The 17,264-nt window shown below is 38.8% G+C and overlaps 2 protein-coding genes and 2 non-coding genes across 11 annotated transcripts in view; 1 reads left to right on the top strand and 3 right to left on the bottom strand.

Moving 5' to 3' along the window:
- Positions 1-4,546, bottom strand: part of TEX14 (testis expressed 14, intercellular bridge forming factor) — a 126,153-nt gene extending 121,607 nt beyond the window's left edge. For 3 of the 6 annotated variants that reach the window (XM_074342715.1, XM_045513762.2, XM_074342713.1), the window contains exon 1: positions 4,400-4,546. The gene's annotated coding sequence lies outside the window, so the exon portion shown is untranslated. The remainder of the gene's footprint in view (positions 1-4,399) is intronic. The other 3 variants (XM_045513761.2, XM_045513764.2, XM_074342714.1) reach the window with 1 other exon arrangement.
- Positions 4,015-4,178, bottom strand: LOC123615667 (U1 spliceosomal RNA). Its single transcript, XR_006723351.1, has one exon. It is a non-coding gene; the product is annotated as a U1 spliceosomal RNA (small nuclear RNA).
- Positions 4,547-5,203: 657 nt separating the features above from the next.
- Positions 5,204-5,367, bottom strand: LOC123615678 (U1 spliceosomal RNA). The gene has a single exon (XR_006723360.2). It is a non-coding gene; the product is annotated as a U1 spliceosomal RNA (small nuclear RNA).
- A 10,602-nt stretch (positions 5,368-15,969) lies between these two features.
- RAD51C (RAD51 paralog C) overlaps positions 15,970-17,264 on the top strand; it is a 30,289-nt gene continuing 28,994 nt past the window's right edge. For 2 of the 3 annotated variants that reach the window (XR_834979.3, XM_010951044.3), the window contains exon 1: positions 15,970-16,178. Coding sequence is in view for 2 of the 3 variants with exons in the window: in XM_010951044.3 (XP_010949346.1) it covers positions 16,061-16,178 (118 nt within the window). In the remaining variant the exon portion in view is untranslated. The remainder of the gene's footprint in view (positions 16,179-17,264) is intronic. The other variant, XM_010951043.3, reaches the window with a different exon arrangement.

The following is a 17,264-nucleotide window of genomic DNA, read 5'->3' as shown; positions in this document are numbered from 1 at the left end:
AATAACTGCAGAAAAGCAGTTTTTAAAAGGCAACAACTTTCAAGGAGAGAACAGAAGGAACAGCAGTAACATGTTTTTGACAGTTATAAATGATAAATGACACAACAAGACCTGGGATGGCCAAATCTTAAGCCAGTTCTGGGGAAAACTGAAAACTAACCCGAATGACATTGCAGAATACTCAAACTCCAGATTTAACAGTCCCAGAACTTCTAGAACCAGGTGAAATGGGAAAATACTAAAGAACCAAGTTTATGGAAAGCTGTTCCAGAAGAGATGTCCACACCCCTCTTTCCCCATGCTGCTGGATAACTACCCTACCCTGGCACTATCTAAAGTGGTGAGAAAGGCACAGCTGAGGCTCTATGGAGAAGCCTCAAAGCTCAGGTGAAAGTTTAAACATCTACCGGAAAGAGGATGTATATATGCATTCCAATGGCTGAATGCTGAGACCTCCTCCCTCTCAGCCTCCATTTGGTTTCCAGGACATTGGCAACCAGGTCCTTAACCTTTGAGGATACTGAACATTTCCTCTGAGGAATGTGAACACCCTAGAAAAAAGTTCCAAAGATGTTAACAAGGACTTTCTCTACAAAGATGTAGGCAGATCAGTCTACAGGCAAGCAGAAAGACCATCCACCTCACCTTGGCCCCCAGAGCTTCCAACTAGCTCCCTAGTTGTTAACATAAGGAGACGATTATAACAGCAGCTAAACCAACCAACCAAAACAAGACAATATGGAGGAGACAGTCTATGCAAAAGAAAGAAAACTAAAAAAGGAAATGAAAACTATCATTAAAATCCTCAGAGAGAGGGGGAGGGTATAGCTCAGTAGTAGAGCACATACTTAGCACGCATGAGGTCCTGGGTTCAAATCCCAGTACCTCTACTGAAAAATAAAATAAATAAATAAATAAACCTAATTATCCCCCCAAATCCTCAGAGAGATAATAGAAGAACTTGCATCTGAAAAACAAGTACAAGAAGCTATACAAACCAGAAACTAAAAACAAAAAAAAAAGTTTTTAAAGATGATGACAGAAATAAAAAACTGAATACATGAGCTGAGCAACAAAGATGAATTGATGGAGAACAGATTTTTTTTTCCTATAAGATGATTGTAGGAGTTCTAACATCCAAATATGGAGAGTTCTAGAAGAATTAAAAGCCAAGAGAAAAAAAAAAAACCAAGGGAAGGAAATCACTAATGAAATAATTCAAGAGAACTTCCCAACATGGAAGGCTTCCTGGTTGAAAGGGCCCTCATCAAGTGCCCCATACAGCGAATGGCTTTAAGATACACTGAGGCACATCATTAGGAAATTACAGAGAAATAAAAATAAAGAGATGACTCGTTAACTTTTCTGAAAATGAGACGATCAGTCACATATGTCACATAAACAGGATCAGGAATCAGAAAGCCTTCTCAATAGCTTCTAGAGTCTAGAAGTCAAAAAAGTGACACCTTTGAAATCATGAAGGAAAATTTAACTCCAAACTAGAATTTCATACCCATTTAAAACACGCAGTAGGCTGAAAGAGCACTGGATTTAGGTAGAAGAAAAATGGAACTAGACATATCTCTAGAAAAAAAAAACACATTTAAACTAGTAAGACCACTTAATATGATTGACCTTATGGAAAAGAAGAGGCTATTGGAAGGTGTGGGAAGAATCAGGAATGGGTAGAAGTAACCGAGTGAAAAAAAGATAAACTGAAGCAGAGGGGGAAAAAACTAACCAGAGGAAAAACTAAATTAAAGGAAAAAAATGACACTCAGTGACAATGCTCTGCTGTGAATAATGTTTCCCTAAGAGTAATATGAACACCAAATATTGATTTAACCAAGTGATTTAACCAAATGTTTTTTAAACTATACTAGGAAAAAGAGAAAAGACATGGTGGTACAAGAGAGCTAAATCCTCATTTATCACTATCAAAAATAAACCCTGTTTTGACACAACATTGTAAAATGATTACAAATCAATAAAAAATGTTAAAAAAAATAAAATATATTGAAAATAAACAAATAAACAAACCCTGTCAAAAATGGATGCACCAGAAGATAACATTATGCACAATGGTTTAGAAACATGGAGATTCATAAATGTCAGAAGAATCAAATTTTAGTTGTTTTTAGAGTGGAAAGTGCCTCCCTCTGAAATGGGACCTGAAGAATGAGAAGAGGTGGGCAAAGAACTCAGTTTGTAAGTCTAAAAGGACTACTTGACTTTTTAAATGAGGCATATGTATTATTTTTGATAGAAATTTTAAAAGCATGTTGCAAAATACCTGTACTTTGTGTCTCTCATTGTTCAGTTTTAAGCAAAGTCCCCAAAATAATACTCAGGTGACTAAAGAAAAATTTTAATTGACGTACAGTCGGTTTACAATGTGTTAATTTCTGGTGTATAGCATGGCAATTAAGTTATATATATTCCTTTTTATATTCTTCTTAATTACAAGATGTTGAATATAGCTCCCTGTGCTATACAGTGGACTTTGCTGTTTAAATATTTTATATATAGTTAGTATCTGAAAATCCCAAATTCCCAACTTATCCCTCCACGCTCCAGTGGAATTCCTCCTTGGTAACAAGAAGTTTGTTTTCTATGTCTGTGAGTCTATCTCCATCTTGTAAATAAGTTCATTTGTGTCCCCCACTTTTTTTTTTTTTTTTTTTGATTCCACATGTAATTGGTATCTCATGGTATTTTTCTTTCTCTCTCTGGCTTACATCACTTAGAATGACAATCTCCAGGTCCATCCATATTGCTGCAAATGGCATTATTTTATTCTTTTCTATGGCGGAGTAGTATTCTATTGTAGAAATACACGACAACGATGGACTTTTAGGTTGTTTCCATGTCTTGGCCATTGTAAATAGTGCTGCTATAAACACCAGGGTGCAAGTGCCTTTTTAATTAAGGTTCCCTCTGGATATGTGCCCAGAAGCAAGATTGTGGAATCATATGGTAAATTTATTTGCAGTCTTTTGAGGAATCTCTATACTGTTTTTCATAATGGCTGCACCAAACTACATTCCCACCAACAGTGTATGAGGGTTCCTTTTTCTCCATACCCTCCCCAGCATTTATCGTTTGTAGACTTTTTGAATGACAGCCATTCTGACAGGTATGAGGTGATACCTCATGGCAGCTTTGATTTGCACTTCTCTGGTAACTAGCAATATTGAGCATTTTTTTCATGTGCCTATTGGCCATCTGTATATCTTCATTGGAGAACTGCATGTTTAGGTCTTGTGCCCATTTTTGGATTGGGTTGGGTTTTTTTGTTTGTTTGTTTTTTGTTGTTTTTTTTAAGTTGTATGAGCTGTTTATACACTCTGGAAATTACGTCCTTAGTCTCACCTTTTGCAAATAGTTTCCCCCATCCTGTAGTTTGTCTTTTTATTTTGCTTATGGTTTCCTTTGCTGTGCAGAAAAGGTGTAAGTTTAATTAGGTCCCACTTGTTTATTTTTGCTTTGCCTGGGTAGACTGCCCTAGGAAAATGTTGCTAAGAGAGAATAATATCCTGATTATTTCAACACCCTGAAGAATCCAGATTTCAAGGTGACCCAAAAGACCAACCAACCTATGACAAATAAAGCTTAGTCCTTTCTTAACCACACATAAAATGAGGAGAAAAAAAAAAAAATTAACATCATTCTTTTCACTGCCAAAAACCAGACAGGACTCCTTACTGGGGAAGCATAGTTTTAAAACCTTTTTGCTCTGTCAAAAAGCATAAAACATACCCTCACCTGAAACCTAACTATAGATTATACATAAAACCACATGCAGACATTAGTTCCCAACTACTATAAACTTAGATCTACCAAACCTAAATTCTCATTACACATAACAAGCAAACAAACGATAACCTCACGTTCAAGTGCAAACAACCCACAAACTCACACCCATTCTTTAACACTACACTTTTTCTCTTACAAATGTTTACAAAACACTGAAAACAACAACACATACTTTCTTTTAAAAACAGGAAAAAAAATCAGGGGAGAGCGCGAACGCAGTCCCCCACTACCACAAATTATGCAGTCGAGTTTCCCACATTTGGGGAAATCGCAGGGGTCAGCACATCCGGAGTGCAATGGATAAGCCTCGCCCTGGGAAAACCACCTTCGTGATCATGGTATCTCCCCTGCCAGGTAAGTATGAGCTCACCACGCTGCCTCCAACCTCACCCTCACATTCCAAACACTTCAAACATACGGTCATGCACTGCACGCACGCTCCAGACCGTCACTTACGAAAGAAACACTTCTACAAATTGTAAAAGACGGACAATCAGATTTTTGCAGAGCTGGACACTGCAGAAAATAACTAATGTCTGCACAACGTGAACAAGACCAGCAGACACTGCGGTCATTTACATACCCCAAGTATCTTTTAGAGACGTCATTCTATAACGCCCGACTAACACATCTCCGGCCTTTGTTGATGCGGTAGGCTGAATACTCACCCACCAAAATGTCCGCGTCCTAACCTCCGAAACCTGTTAATATGTTACCTCACTCTAGCAAAACAGACTGTACGTCATTCAGGTTTTGCAATTGGGGAGACGGGGGCGGGCGGTGTGGAGGGCCGCGGGGGAAAGGCCCGAAATATCCACGTGCGCCTACTGTAATCACAGGGCCCTTATAGGAGGAAGAAGGAAGGCCCGCTACGTACATTCACTTTTCTTTCCCCATGTTATTTTTGGGTTGGAAGGGGGAGACGCTTATGTATTTTATTGTATTGGCGGCAGGACCTCTTGCATGCATGCTAAGCACGCGCTCTACCGCTGAGCTATCCCCCGCCCCCAGCCTGAGAGATTTAGGTGTTAAGAGGACAGAAGTCTGCTGACTGAAAATGCACGAACAGATCGCAAACAACATATAGACGTAATCTTTAGAAACCAAAAAAGGCCAGAAACGCATCCTCTATCCCAGTAGTCAGAAAGTAGTGAAAGAAGTTTATCGTTTATACCTCAGATAGTTCACTACGGCAGCAAAAAGATCCTTGGAAAACAAAAGAAATAAAACCAAACCCCTTAAAATAGAAACAAAAATCTCCGCAAAAAATTCACGGTTCCTACTTTTAAAGACGAGAACCAATTAAAAAAAATACACCAATATACATAATCTACAACAATAGAAAACCAAAACGACAAACTTCCTCTTCTCTTAGAACAAAAACTATCAGGGGAAAGCGCGAACGCAGTCCCCCACTACCACAAATTATGCAGTCGAGTTTCCCACATTTGGGGAAATCGCAGGGGTCAGCACAACCGGAGTGCAATGGGTGAGCCTCGCCCTGAGAAAACCACCTTCGTGATCATGGTATCTCCCCTGCCAGGTAAGTATGAATCGCTGGCTTCGCCTGGCACCTCACCCACAGATTCAAATCACTCTTTAGATAGGATTACTTTTTTCAAGTATTTTTATAGACCCCTCCCCGCTTCTAGAGTAGTCTCCAAACTATATTTAGCACGCAGCAATATTTTATGTATCTAGATATTGCCAAAATCTTAGGAAATATATGCCTAGTGTAAGCATAACTGTCAGTCACTGGGCTTATCTACATATTCCGCACCCCTTTTGCTGATGTCATTTTGTCCCTCCTGGTATAGTGAGTGGAATAAAACTTAAAAGCAAAGACGCTCTACGGATGTAAAGATGAACAACAAATTAGTTCCTCCTTCAAGGGCTGGAGCTAATGACGTCGCTGTGATTCTAGCAGTTCAGCAAGCCGCTATCCACGTAACTGAAAGCACGTCTTAAAAGATGACATTGGGAAAACTACATTTGAAAATCCAGTCTATGTAGTGCTAAAAATAGGGTGTCAGTTCAAAGCTTCAAGCACAAATACAAAATACGCTTTCAGATATGAGGCAAATGATCACCCTTACTTGCAAGATCAGTTGCACAAACACTAATTCTAACTTTGAACGGAGTTAGAGAAAAGCTCACAGAGTCCCCTCCTACAACACAGCCATTTGGATAAATCGTAAGGGTCTGTTCAGTGGGAATGTGATGATGACCCTCACCTATGGAAACTACTTTTGTGATCAGTGTCTCCCCTCCTAAGCCAAGAGTAAATTGTGTTTCCACTTACCCTTAAACCCTCCTGAGCTCAACACTACAAATATGGGGTCATATGTTTGCTTTTTCACGGATGTCTCTGAAATCCAGAACAAGACTACTGGAGAATCCATTCTACAGGAAACTCCTGAGCCCTCCTGGACTCGTATTAGACTCTTTAAAAAGAGCAAATCCCATCGCAGGCAGTAATTTACTGCCTTAATAATTTACATATTTCATGTCTACATAATCAATATTATCAGTCTTCTCAATCCTCTCTTTCCTGCCTCACTGTAAATTAGCATCAGTTTTCAAGTTTAACTGTTCTTCAGCTGTCTCTCCATGAACACACTAGAATCCCAACCCCACCCTATTTCCAAAGTCTTTTTATCTTACAAAAGGACTCTTCTGATTTTCTCTCCTCCACGAAAATAAAATACCCAGAGTTTTAGGTCTCTAAAGCAGGAAGAAATAATGCTATTTGTAAAAATCTTATTAAAGATTAGCAATAAGTGACAAAACAGAGAGGTGTGTGAGACAGATAAAAAAATATTGAGGTGGAAGGGGGAGGTCATGATGTGAACTACAACTATTCCTGGAGGCTGACCTTTTGACAGTCTACCAGTTTGATTTTTATAGACTCTCTCCCCCAAAGAAAGAAGTATTATGTAATATATATATATGCTTATATACATACATGTATACATAAATATATATGTGTATGTAATCTAGAAACAAAATATCTACATTTTGTTTTGTGAAATAAAAGTTAGATAACTTGAAAAAGTTGGGAACCACACATGTAAAGGAAAAAAGTGGTATCCATGAACTAGGCTACTGTTATCACCAAACAACTCTTAAATTCAAAATGCCATTTTCAGAACATTTGTGACTAGCAGTATGTATGTATGTATGTATGTATGTATGTATGTATGTATGTATGTATTTATCTTAAAAGTATACTTGATTTTACAATATTGTATTAGTTTCAGGTGTTTAGCAAAATGATTCAGTTATATATATATTTCAGGTTATTTTTCATTATAGGTTTTCTAAGATATTGAATATAGTTCTGTGTTATTTGGTAAATTCTTGTTGCTTATCTATTTATGTATAGCAGTTTGTATCAGTTAATCCCATACTCCTAATTTATCTCTCTCCCTGCCTCCATTTCCCCTTTGGTAACCATAAGTTTATTTTCTATGTCTGTGAGTCTGTTTCTGTTTTGTATATAAGTTCATTTGTATTAATTTTTAGATTCCATATAGAAATGATACCATATAATACTTGTCTTTCTCTTTCTTCACATAGTATGATATCCTCTAAGTCCATCCATGTTGCTGCAAATAGTAACATTTCATGCTTTTTTATGGCTGAGTAATATCCCATTATATATATTTATATATATATAAAAAAACCACATCTTCTTTAACCAATCCAATCATCTGTTGCTGGGCACTTGGGCTGTTTCCATGTCTTGGCTACTATAAATAGTGCGAGCAGTGCTTTCTTAAACAAATAACACAGAGCCCTTCACAAGGCTAGTTTCAATATTTCACAAGAACTTCACTGCTGTGGACCTAGTTATCAAAATATTTGTCCAAGACAGTCTGCCTTAGGGCAAAAGGTGACTGCCCTTCGCACTTCTGCAGCTCAAGCAGGTTAAGAAAATCATTAATGCTGTAATTCTCACAGAAGCCCCACCGATCTTACTATCCTTTGAGGTGAGCCACAACATTTCTTGGATTAGAAGAATATAAGGAGATATATATATTTGTTTAAAACTAACATAAGTTAGCATAGAAGAAATAGAGAAGCTTCTTAGTTCATTTTGCAAAGGTTGTAAAGCTCCATTGCCAAAACCAAAGGAGACATAATCATGTCACAGATTACTCTCACTCACGAAAAAATGCAAAACTCTTAACTAAGCCTATAAAATCTTTATGAACTGAATCTAGTTGGATAGTGAAAGAATATACACAATAAATATGTCTTATATCAGGAATATAGGACCTAACTACATAAAAGTATATGATAAAGGTGGCATTTCATGTAGGGGGGAGAAAAGATTGATTACCTCATAAAGAGTGCTTAGAAAATTGGCTCACCACTGGAAAGAAGGAAAAAAGATGCTTTCTTCCTCCTACTTTACATTAAAAAAATCAGATTAAAAAATTCAAATTAAATCATAAACTGCAAGTAGAAAAAACAGATGATTATGCTTATAATTTTCTTTTTTTAACAGAGGTACTGGTGATTGAACCCAGGACCTCGCGTATGCTAAGCACACACTTTACCACTGAGCTATATCCCGACTCCCCCATGCTTATAATTTTGGAAGAAAAGAAAGACTTTCTAAGCATGTTACTGAAGTAAGAGTTAAACACAAACTTTGCATATACATGACCTCAATAAAATAGAAAACCTCATAAAGTTTAAATACACATGACAAAGTGGGAAGGTATCTGCAATATACAGATTAGGCAAATAGCCTGTATGATAGAATAGGCGCACGTGAGAGAGTTGGCAGCATATGGATTTTGGGTTTTCATGTCAGACAAAACTGAGCAGAATGGTTGGCCTATGGTAAGTACAATAAAGATTAGTTATTGTTTCTGATAATAAAAACATTGACCTATTACAAATACATATTTCAAATTAAAAGTAGCCTAGTTAAAAAGTGGGAAAGGATAAACACCCATGTTCACAGTAGCATTACTCACAGTAGACCAAAGGTAAGAGCTACTCAAGTGCCTATTCACAGAAGAATGGGTAAACAAAATGTGTTATATACATACAATGGAATATTATTCAACCTTTAAAAGTAAGGAAATTCTGATACATGCTATAACATGAATGAACCTTGAAGACATTACACTAAGTGAAATAAACCAGTCATAAAAAGAAAAATACTGTATGATTCCATTTGTACAAAGTATCAAGAATCGTCAAACTCATGCAAAGTAGAATGGCTCGTCAGTGGCTGGGGGCAGGGGAAATGGTGAGTTGTTGTTTAATGGGTATAGAGTTCTAGGTTTGCAAGATAAAAAAGTCCTGGACATCGATTGTACAACATTGTGAATATAATTAACAATACTGAACCTTACACTTAGAGATGGTTAAGATGGTAAATTTTTTGTTATGTGTATTTTGCCACTATTAAGAATTAAAAATGGGAAAAAGAGATAAATGAGATAGTTACAATGATAAAATATACTTGGCCAATAAAATTATATGAAAAGACTTTTAAACTTTCTTAGTCATAAAAGATAATAACCATTTAAAGTCAATTATGCCTCAAAAAAAAAGAAAAAAAATAACCATTTAAAGACTGCTAAGGGCCAGTGCTAGGGTGGAGGCAGGAAAATCAGCCCTCATCCACTATTAGTAGGAGTGTAAGTGGTGCAAACATTTGGCATTAAGATTCAAAATGAAAATGTACATGCTTTTTGACCAAGGAATTCTACTACCAGAAATGTATGGGGGGGGGGGGCATACAGGGAAACATTCGAATAAGCCAGCTTCAGAGCACATCCTACCTCATCACAGCAGAAAACTAGAAATAATTCAACTGTCCAATTACAGGCCACTGATTAGAAAGATGGACCTAAGGACAGAATAGTATGCAAACATTAAACTTAATTTTTAAGTAATTTTTAATCATAAAGAGAGAGCTTTTGACAAAATATTAAGTGAAAAATAAGATATATACATTTCTTCACAATTTGATCACAACTATGATAACAAATATATACATTATATGAATTTGTAGGAAGATTAAAAATAAATGAAAATGTTAACATTATTATTTCTGAGTGAAACTGAGTCCCCCTAAAAACGAGTTCTTCTGCTGAGTTTATGATCAACCTCTCTATCCAAAACTTTATTACCTTTCTTGTCCTGCACCTGTTCCCCCTCAAGACTGAGGAGTATCAAAGAAAAGGGGGGACTGTAACTGAGCAAGACCCTATGGGGCCTTTATAGGACTGATCCCCCCACCCCCCACCATGTCCTTCACCTGCCTCTTGTTTATAGAAAAACTTTAGCCTCCTAGGCCTTCCCAGAGTTCCAAAGAACAAATTTAATCAGAAAAGAGAAAATACAGAAACAAAAGAAAACAGTCAAGCAAGACAAAATAATAACAGTTTAGCCATTAAACAAAGTCAAGGACCTTTATTTAGTTTCTCAAGGGCTATGGATAATATTCTGAGTCATATCCTTGAGCTTTTTGCAGATTCTGAAACCCCTACCAGGTGGAAGAAGTTAACTACATGCTAACCAGGAGCACACAGACCCCAGACAGGTTGGAACCAGAAGAATGGCAGTGTTTTTGCTCCCTATTACCTCCCCATCTACCAATCAGAAGAACGTCCATGAGCTGATCAAGCACCCCACAACCCCCTCTCTCACCCTGTCTTTAAGCCATCGGGGAGTTTGGGTCTTTTGAGCATTACCTGCCCACAGTCCTTGCTTGGCCTTGTAATAAATGCTGTACTTTCCTTCACCACAACCCAGTGTCAGTAGACTGGCTTTACTGTGCACTGTGAGCAGACCCAAGTTTCATTTGGTAACATGGGTTGAAGAAAACATGGAAGCAACCTAAATTTTCATCGACAGATGAATAGATAAAGTGTGGTATATACATACAATGGAGTATTACTCAGCCATGAAAAGAATGAAATAATGCCATTTGCAGCAACATGGATGGATCTAGAGATTATCATACAAAGTGAAGTAAATCAGATGAAGACAAATATCGTATTATATCACTTACATATGGAATCTAAAAAAATGATATAAATGAACTTATTTACTAAACAGAAATAGAGTCACAGACATAAAAAAACAAATTTATGGTTACCAAAGGAGAAAGGGGAGGGTGACAAATAAGGAATTTGGGGTTAATGGATACACATTACTATATATAAAATATATACAAAGACCTCCTGTATAGCACAGGGAATTATATTTAATATCTTGTAATAACCTAGAATGGAAAAGAATCTGAAAAAGAATATATAGATATAGGTATAACTGAATCACTTTGCTATATACCCGAAACACTGTAAATCAACTACAATTTAAAAAATAAAACCGAAAAGGTCTATGAATTAGTTTTACATTCCTTACATTTCTGGTATTTTATTTGTTTTCTACAAGTAGATACTTTCTACAAGAATATACTTTCCACCATATTTAAGAGTACAAAACAGAAAAAAAATAGGGAGAGAGGGGCCAGTCAATCATCTAACCATACATTCTTCTAACATATACTGAGCACCTCCTATAAACCATACACTGGGCTGGGGCCCTAGGAAAACAGCAATGAGTAAAATCCACCTGGTCCCTGTTCTACTGAGTCTTTCATTCTACTGGGGGACTCATGTGTTAAATAAATGATCACACAAAGACATTTGGTGCTATGAGAGCCTTAAGGTGGGAGATTTGACCTAGTCTTGAGGGGGGTTGTTAAAGGGACAGGTTCAGGGTCAGAGAAGGGGGTCAATGAATACTAAGATATGAGATAAATAGTTAATTAAGTGAAGCAGAGAGGCCATGTGCAAAGGCTTTGTTGTATGATGAGGTCTGGCACACACAGGAATTAAGGTCAGGGTGGCTGGCGTATAAAGAGCAAAGAGGAGAGACGGAAAGGTTGCAGCTAAAGAAGTAAACAGGAGCCAGAACATGCAAGGCTTCTTGTAAGTCTCCTTAAGAAATCTGGTCTTTATCCTAAGATCAAAATAGGGGGTTATGTGAACTGAAATACACTCTAGAAAGAACCCCCAGCCTGTAGCATGGGAGAACAGTCTAGAGGGGAGGGGAAGACAAGATTCAGAGAGACCAGCTAAAAGGTCCTCGCAGTACCTGTAAGTGAAATGGTGACAGCTTGGCCTAGAGAAGGAGACATGAACATAATTGAGATATTTTAGGGAGAAAATTGATAGGGTTTGTGGATATACTGAATATGGAGAGTTAAAGGGAAGGAGGTGTGGAAGATGATTCCTAGGTTTCTGTTTTGTGCAGATGGAAGGATATTCAGAGGCAAGGAATGCCTGAAGAGGACAAAAGGTTTTAGGGGCTGAAGATAATGAGTTAGGTTTAAGATAGTTGGAGATTTAGCATTGTACTGTATGCATATTAGATATTTGCATCTGGAGGTCCGAGAACAGGTCAGAGTTAGAAAAATAAATTTACAAATCACTGACGTATAAATAGTCACTGAACTGTGAATATGAATAAGATAGCAGAGAGAAAGATAGAGAATGGGAGAATCAGAGAGGAGAGAACAGAACAGGACAGTCAGTGAGAGGTCAGCAACAGGGCCTTAAAAGAGTTGTAACATTCATGCCCAGGTTATGGAGGACAAACTTGGAAGGGAGACAGAAAAGCCAGATGGGTAGGTAGTAAATCAGGAGTGTAGCATCTCAGAAGTCAAGTGAGAACAACATTTCAAGAGTTGGTGGACAACAAATATTTTGAGCTCCTATTTGGTATTAGGCCTTGTGCAATTTTGATATTGCTATTCCAAATATAAATGATTGAGGCCTTAAGATTTATCACAACCATCTCTAAAGCCAAGCCTGGATTCAGAGTTTTTCCTTAGTCCAAACAGCACTCATTTATCTTTCCTATGCCCAAATTCACTTGAACACGCAAGGTCACCATCTTTAAAACTTCCATGTTCTTAGGCTAAAAGAAAATAAACCTCTCCTCAGGTGTAACAGAAATATTCATATGATTTCTCCCCCACATCTCTAGAAAATAGCCCAGTTGAAGGAGACAGAGAGCTAGGGAACTGAAACTGGGACCTGTTGCCTAGAGACTTCTTTAAAATTTAAAATTAAGTTATAGCTGACCCCAGAAAATGCTTCTGCTGAGTAATGGAAAAAGCTACTTTGCGGAAACACAAAGCCCTCACATGATCTGATTTCTTTTTCCGTACTGTTTAAGGAGCCCACTTGCTTGCCTTGCTTGTTCAACCTAGCTTGACCACATTGTTTGAGGGTGCCTGATCATGTTTTTGCAGAGTGTTTGTTCCACAGAGCAGAACAAACTGGAAAGCAAGCAGGAAAAGGGCAGCCATTGAGAAGGAGACAAAAGAAGCCACAACAAAGAGGAATAAAAGGACCCAGCCGGGGACTCTAAAAGTGGGAGTTGTTATGTCAAGCCACCTGGGCTTACAGTTCCTCTGCTTGAGTGTCTTTCTACCCAAGTGTCGAGTGTCTTTTCCTCTTTTCCTTTTATTTGAGCAGTAGAACAGCTTTCACTCTGCCCCTTTATCTCCACTGTGAATTCTTTCACAGCCAGAAGACAAGAACCACTCTTCCGGGTTCTCCTCCTTTTAAGGGGCTTCCCCATCCCCCACCCCCCAGTGAGCATGAAAATGTCTTGTTATATAAATACTTTATAGATATTGACAGCATATTGGTACCTCATTCCTATCCTTAGTATTATATCTAGACAATAACACAAGTCAGAAATGCAACACAAGTCAGAAATACTCAACAATAATCCTGATTGATTATAGGCTCCATGAGCCCACAGACTCTTTTGTTTGCCCTGTCAGCCTGCAAAACCTAGCAGTTAAATATTTAATCTTGCTTAAGTGATCCAATCTTAAATGTGTTAATTTTAAATGGGGACCCCAGGAAACTGTTCACAGGATTACTGTAAGGATCAAGTCAAATAAAATAAAAGAGGTAAAAGCATTTTTCTTTGGCACCTTTCAACTGCAGGTAGTTTTTTAAAAAAGGCTCACAGCATTAGCATTCTGCTGAGCTAGGTGTTCAATAAGGCTTTATTCAACCAAATACACATATTAGAATATTTTTAAATAGAGAAAAAACTTAAGATTTATGTACCTTTTCTGTGCTAAATACTTTATATTTATTAATTTAATCTTTCCCACAACCCCAAGAAATATTATCTTCCATTTGCAGGTGAGGAAACTGAGTAACTTGCTGAAAGTCCCACAGTTGGTAATATCCAGAGATGTGATACAAACCCAAATTTGTATGACTTCAAAGCTCATACCTGTTATGCTTGCTTCTCAAAATCCAGTATTCCCAAACCGAAGAGGACAGTAATAACATTCCCAGGAGGATTTGGAAGACTACTGAAGCATCCAGTTTGAACTGGATCTTTCTTCAAAGTCTCATGTTTATCTTAAAATTTATTTTTATATTTGCATTTTACTCTACAATATATTAATGCTTATTTAATACAAAACATTTTAAATGGCTCACCACTTAAATTATTCAACTCTTCCCTCTCCAAAGAAATATTTGAGAAAAACTGACAGTATCGGAAAGTGTACCTTCCATAAAAATTTCACAGCTTTGTTCAGTTTCTGGCGCCTGGCCTCATAAAGCTGGATCCCAGTTTGAAAACCTGACTATAGAGCAAACTGCATAAAAGAAATCTTAAGAATGATGATGAAAGCAATAATTATTATAGCAAATCAAGGGTGAGAATAAGATACAAACAACACATAACAGTATAGCTACAGATAAGACTAGTTTCTTTACTCTCCACTGCCAATGAAACACAATTCTAAACACGACCGATTGCACTGAGTATGACCAAACTACCTGAAGAGCTATCCCTCAATGTGTTATATCATCTCTTCTTCACCCAAGAGCCTGGTTGCTTTATAAGCATAAACCTGAATTCTCCCTGTGGGAGGACATTTTTGTAACGCTCCCTGTAAGTCCAGATACGCAGAAATTAAGCAATGTACAGTGGCAAATCAACCGTATTTCCTACCAGATTTTCACTGCCCTACCGAATGAGGGAAAAATACTTTTCGAAATTTCCCCCCACCCCCACCCCAAGAGCTGTCTCACAATTTGGAGGTAGGTGGGGGTAGAAAAAAAGGTGCTAGGTTTTAACTTCGGCTTCAAGAAACCTGTGCTCCGAGCTGCCGCGTTCTTGTTTTCCTCATGGCATGGCTGTGAGCATTTTAAATGTGTAGGATTTGCTAAGGTGGTCAACATGTTTCTTTCCTTAGATCTTACGTACTTAAAAGGCTCTGATTTGCAAAGTTTAAGGAGTTCTTTACAGCTGGGAAGAAAAGTCTAGAATAAAAATCGTAACCAAAAGGTAGGGAATGAGTTACTCCCTTACATACATTATACTCTTCTAGGCAAGAAAACCTTCCAAACCGCCTCTCAATTCCCTCAAAATTCTCTATTTTATAAGTGGTCCCTTCCCAACTCTGTACCAGAACAGGAGCTCTTGCGTAGCCCAACTCCTCCCTCTGAGGACCGGGGGAGCCCAACCCACTGTGGGGACATTACTTGCTTACTTTTCCAGCTACTTCTGGGCAGGCCGTGAAGAACTAACAGTCTCAGAAACCACCATGTTCCGAACTCGACTCGCAGGAATACGTTGGTGGGTGCGGGGATTCGGCGCTGAGTGCGCCCCGTGGGTGTGGGGGGCTGACCCACAATCCCTTGCGAGGGCGAGGGCGGGAAAAGCGACGGGGGCAGGCAAGGGGGGCAGCCGCAAGGAGACTCAATACAGTGGAACCTTACAACGAGGATGGAGATTAATCTTTATTAATTTTGTTAGATACCCCAAACCAGTAACTGGCCAGTGAGTCTGTTACTCCCACTAGGGGAGATAATTCCTACTAACAACTCTGAGGCCTCCACCCAAGGGGTCAGGATGGAGGTGAGGAAAGTAGTACGACTCTGCATCTTGCCGTCTCCATCCATCTGTTTACTGTCAGGATGAACGTTTGATGTACAAACTCTAAATGGGGCTACGAAGAATCACAATGGAAACTGTGCCAACGTGTAAAAATTTAGTAGGCTTCCGCTGAGCGAAAAAGCCCAAGGCCTCGTGCAGCCAGGCTGCCGACCCCGCCCCTTCTGCCTTACGTCTGACGTCATACGGCGCAGCCCGGCGCTGGCTCGCGGGCTTTGGCGACTCTGGGTCTGCGCTGCCGCGCGCGTAGGTGTTTGCCTTAGAAATGCAGCGGGATTTAGTGAGTTTTCCTTTGTCCCCGTCTGTGCGGGTGAAGCTGGTGTCTGCAGGTTTCCAGACTGCTGAGGAACTCCTAGAGGTGAAACCTTCCGAGCTCAGCAAAGGTAACGACTCCGGACGCAAGCTGAGGCGCTCTGGCCGCCGTCTGTGCCGCATTCATCTCCGTTCTCCTCACTTAAGGCTTCAGATTCTGCTGCCGCCCACAGCCGCGTTTACAACGTGAAACAGCTGCTCCACTTAAGCGTGGGTTAGAAAACGATGGTCTTGAAAACTTTCACTAATTACTTTCACTGCCAGTGCCTGCTGAAGGCTCTGAGGATTATCTCATCTATGCTCAAAGAACCGTCTTTCGTGGATTATGTCCAGTATATAGATGAAGGAACTGATATTTGGGGAAGTTAAGTAACTGAATTATGGGTGGGCTAGGAAGTTCTGGATCCAGTATTGGAATCCAGGCAGGCTAATTTTTGCTGTTCCAAAACCCAAGGGGCGGGGTTTAAATTTAAGGAACGCAGGATTCGCGATAGGCTTAGATAAATTAAGAGGGTAAAAGGGAGTAGAATCCCCAGAACCTGGAGAGAACAGTAGAAAAAAAGACATCGCTTCTCTTAATGCAATTCACTGAAAAACCCCAAACCTTACATGCCGGAACATTATAGATTATATGTTGGTGGGAGCCACTGCTTCCTGAGGCATACAAAAATGAAGCTGTCTGTGGTCACTCTCACTTGCGCACATTACACTACGGTATGCCGTACTGTGTTATTAACATAGAAGAGAATTTTAAGTCATTGCCCTTAACAGTGGAAAATAAGGTTTCAACTCTCACTCAAGAACAAATGTTAGAGACCTAAGGTTAACTGTTTTAAGTCTTAAAACAAAGGCTGTATCCCCAAGTTCAAAGGGCTCGTCTTTAAACAAGTTGGTTTTACAAAAAATGAGAGAATCTGAATAATAATAATAGTTAACAATTATTGAGCATTTTGGATGGCCTTTTCTACCAAGGTTTTTACATGTATTGTTTCATTCTCGTTTTACAGAAGAGTCTGAGGCATAAAAAAGTAACTTGCCCATGCTTAGTGACTACAAAGTGGTGCAGGCAGGATTGACAAACCTAAGTAATCTGACTCCAGAGTTAGGGCTTTAAATTGAATGGGATTTTCATTTCCTCAGCACCATTGTTGTCTCCA

This window comes from Camelus bactrianus, chromosome 16 (assembly GCF_048773025.1).
Source record: "Camelus bactrianus isolate YW-2024 breed Bactrian camel chromosome 16, ASM4877302v1, whole genome shotgun sequence".
NCBI lineage: Eukaryota > Metazoa > Chordata > Mammalia > Artiodactyla > Camelidae > Camelus > Camelus bactrianus.
Note: the sequence above shows the minus strand (reverse complement) of the source record. Positions and strands in the feature narration are given on the sequence as shown.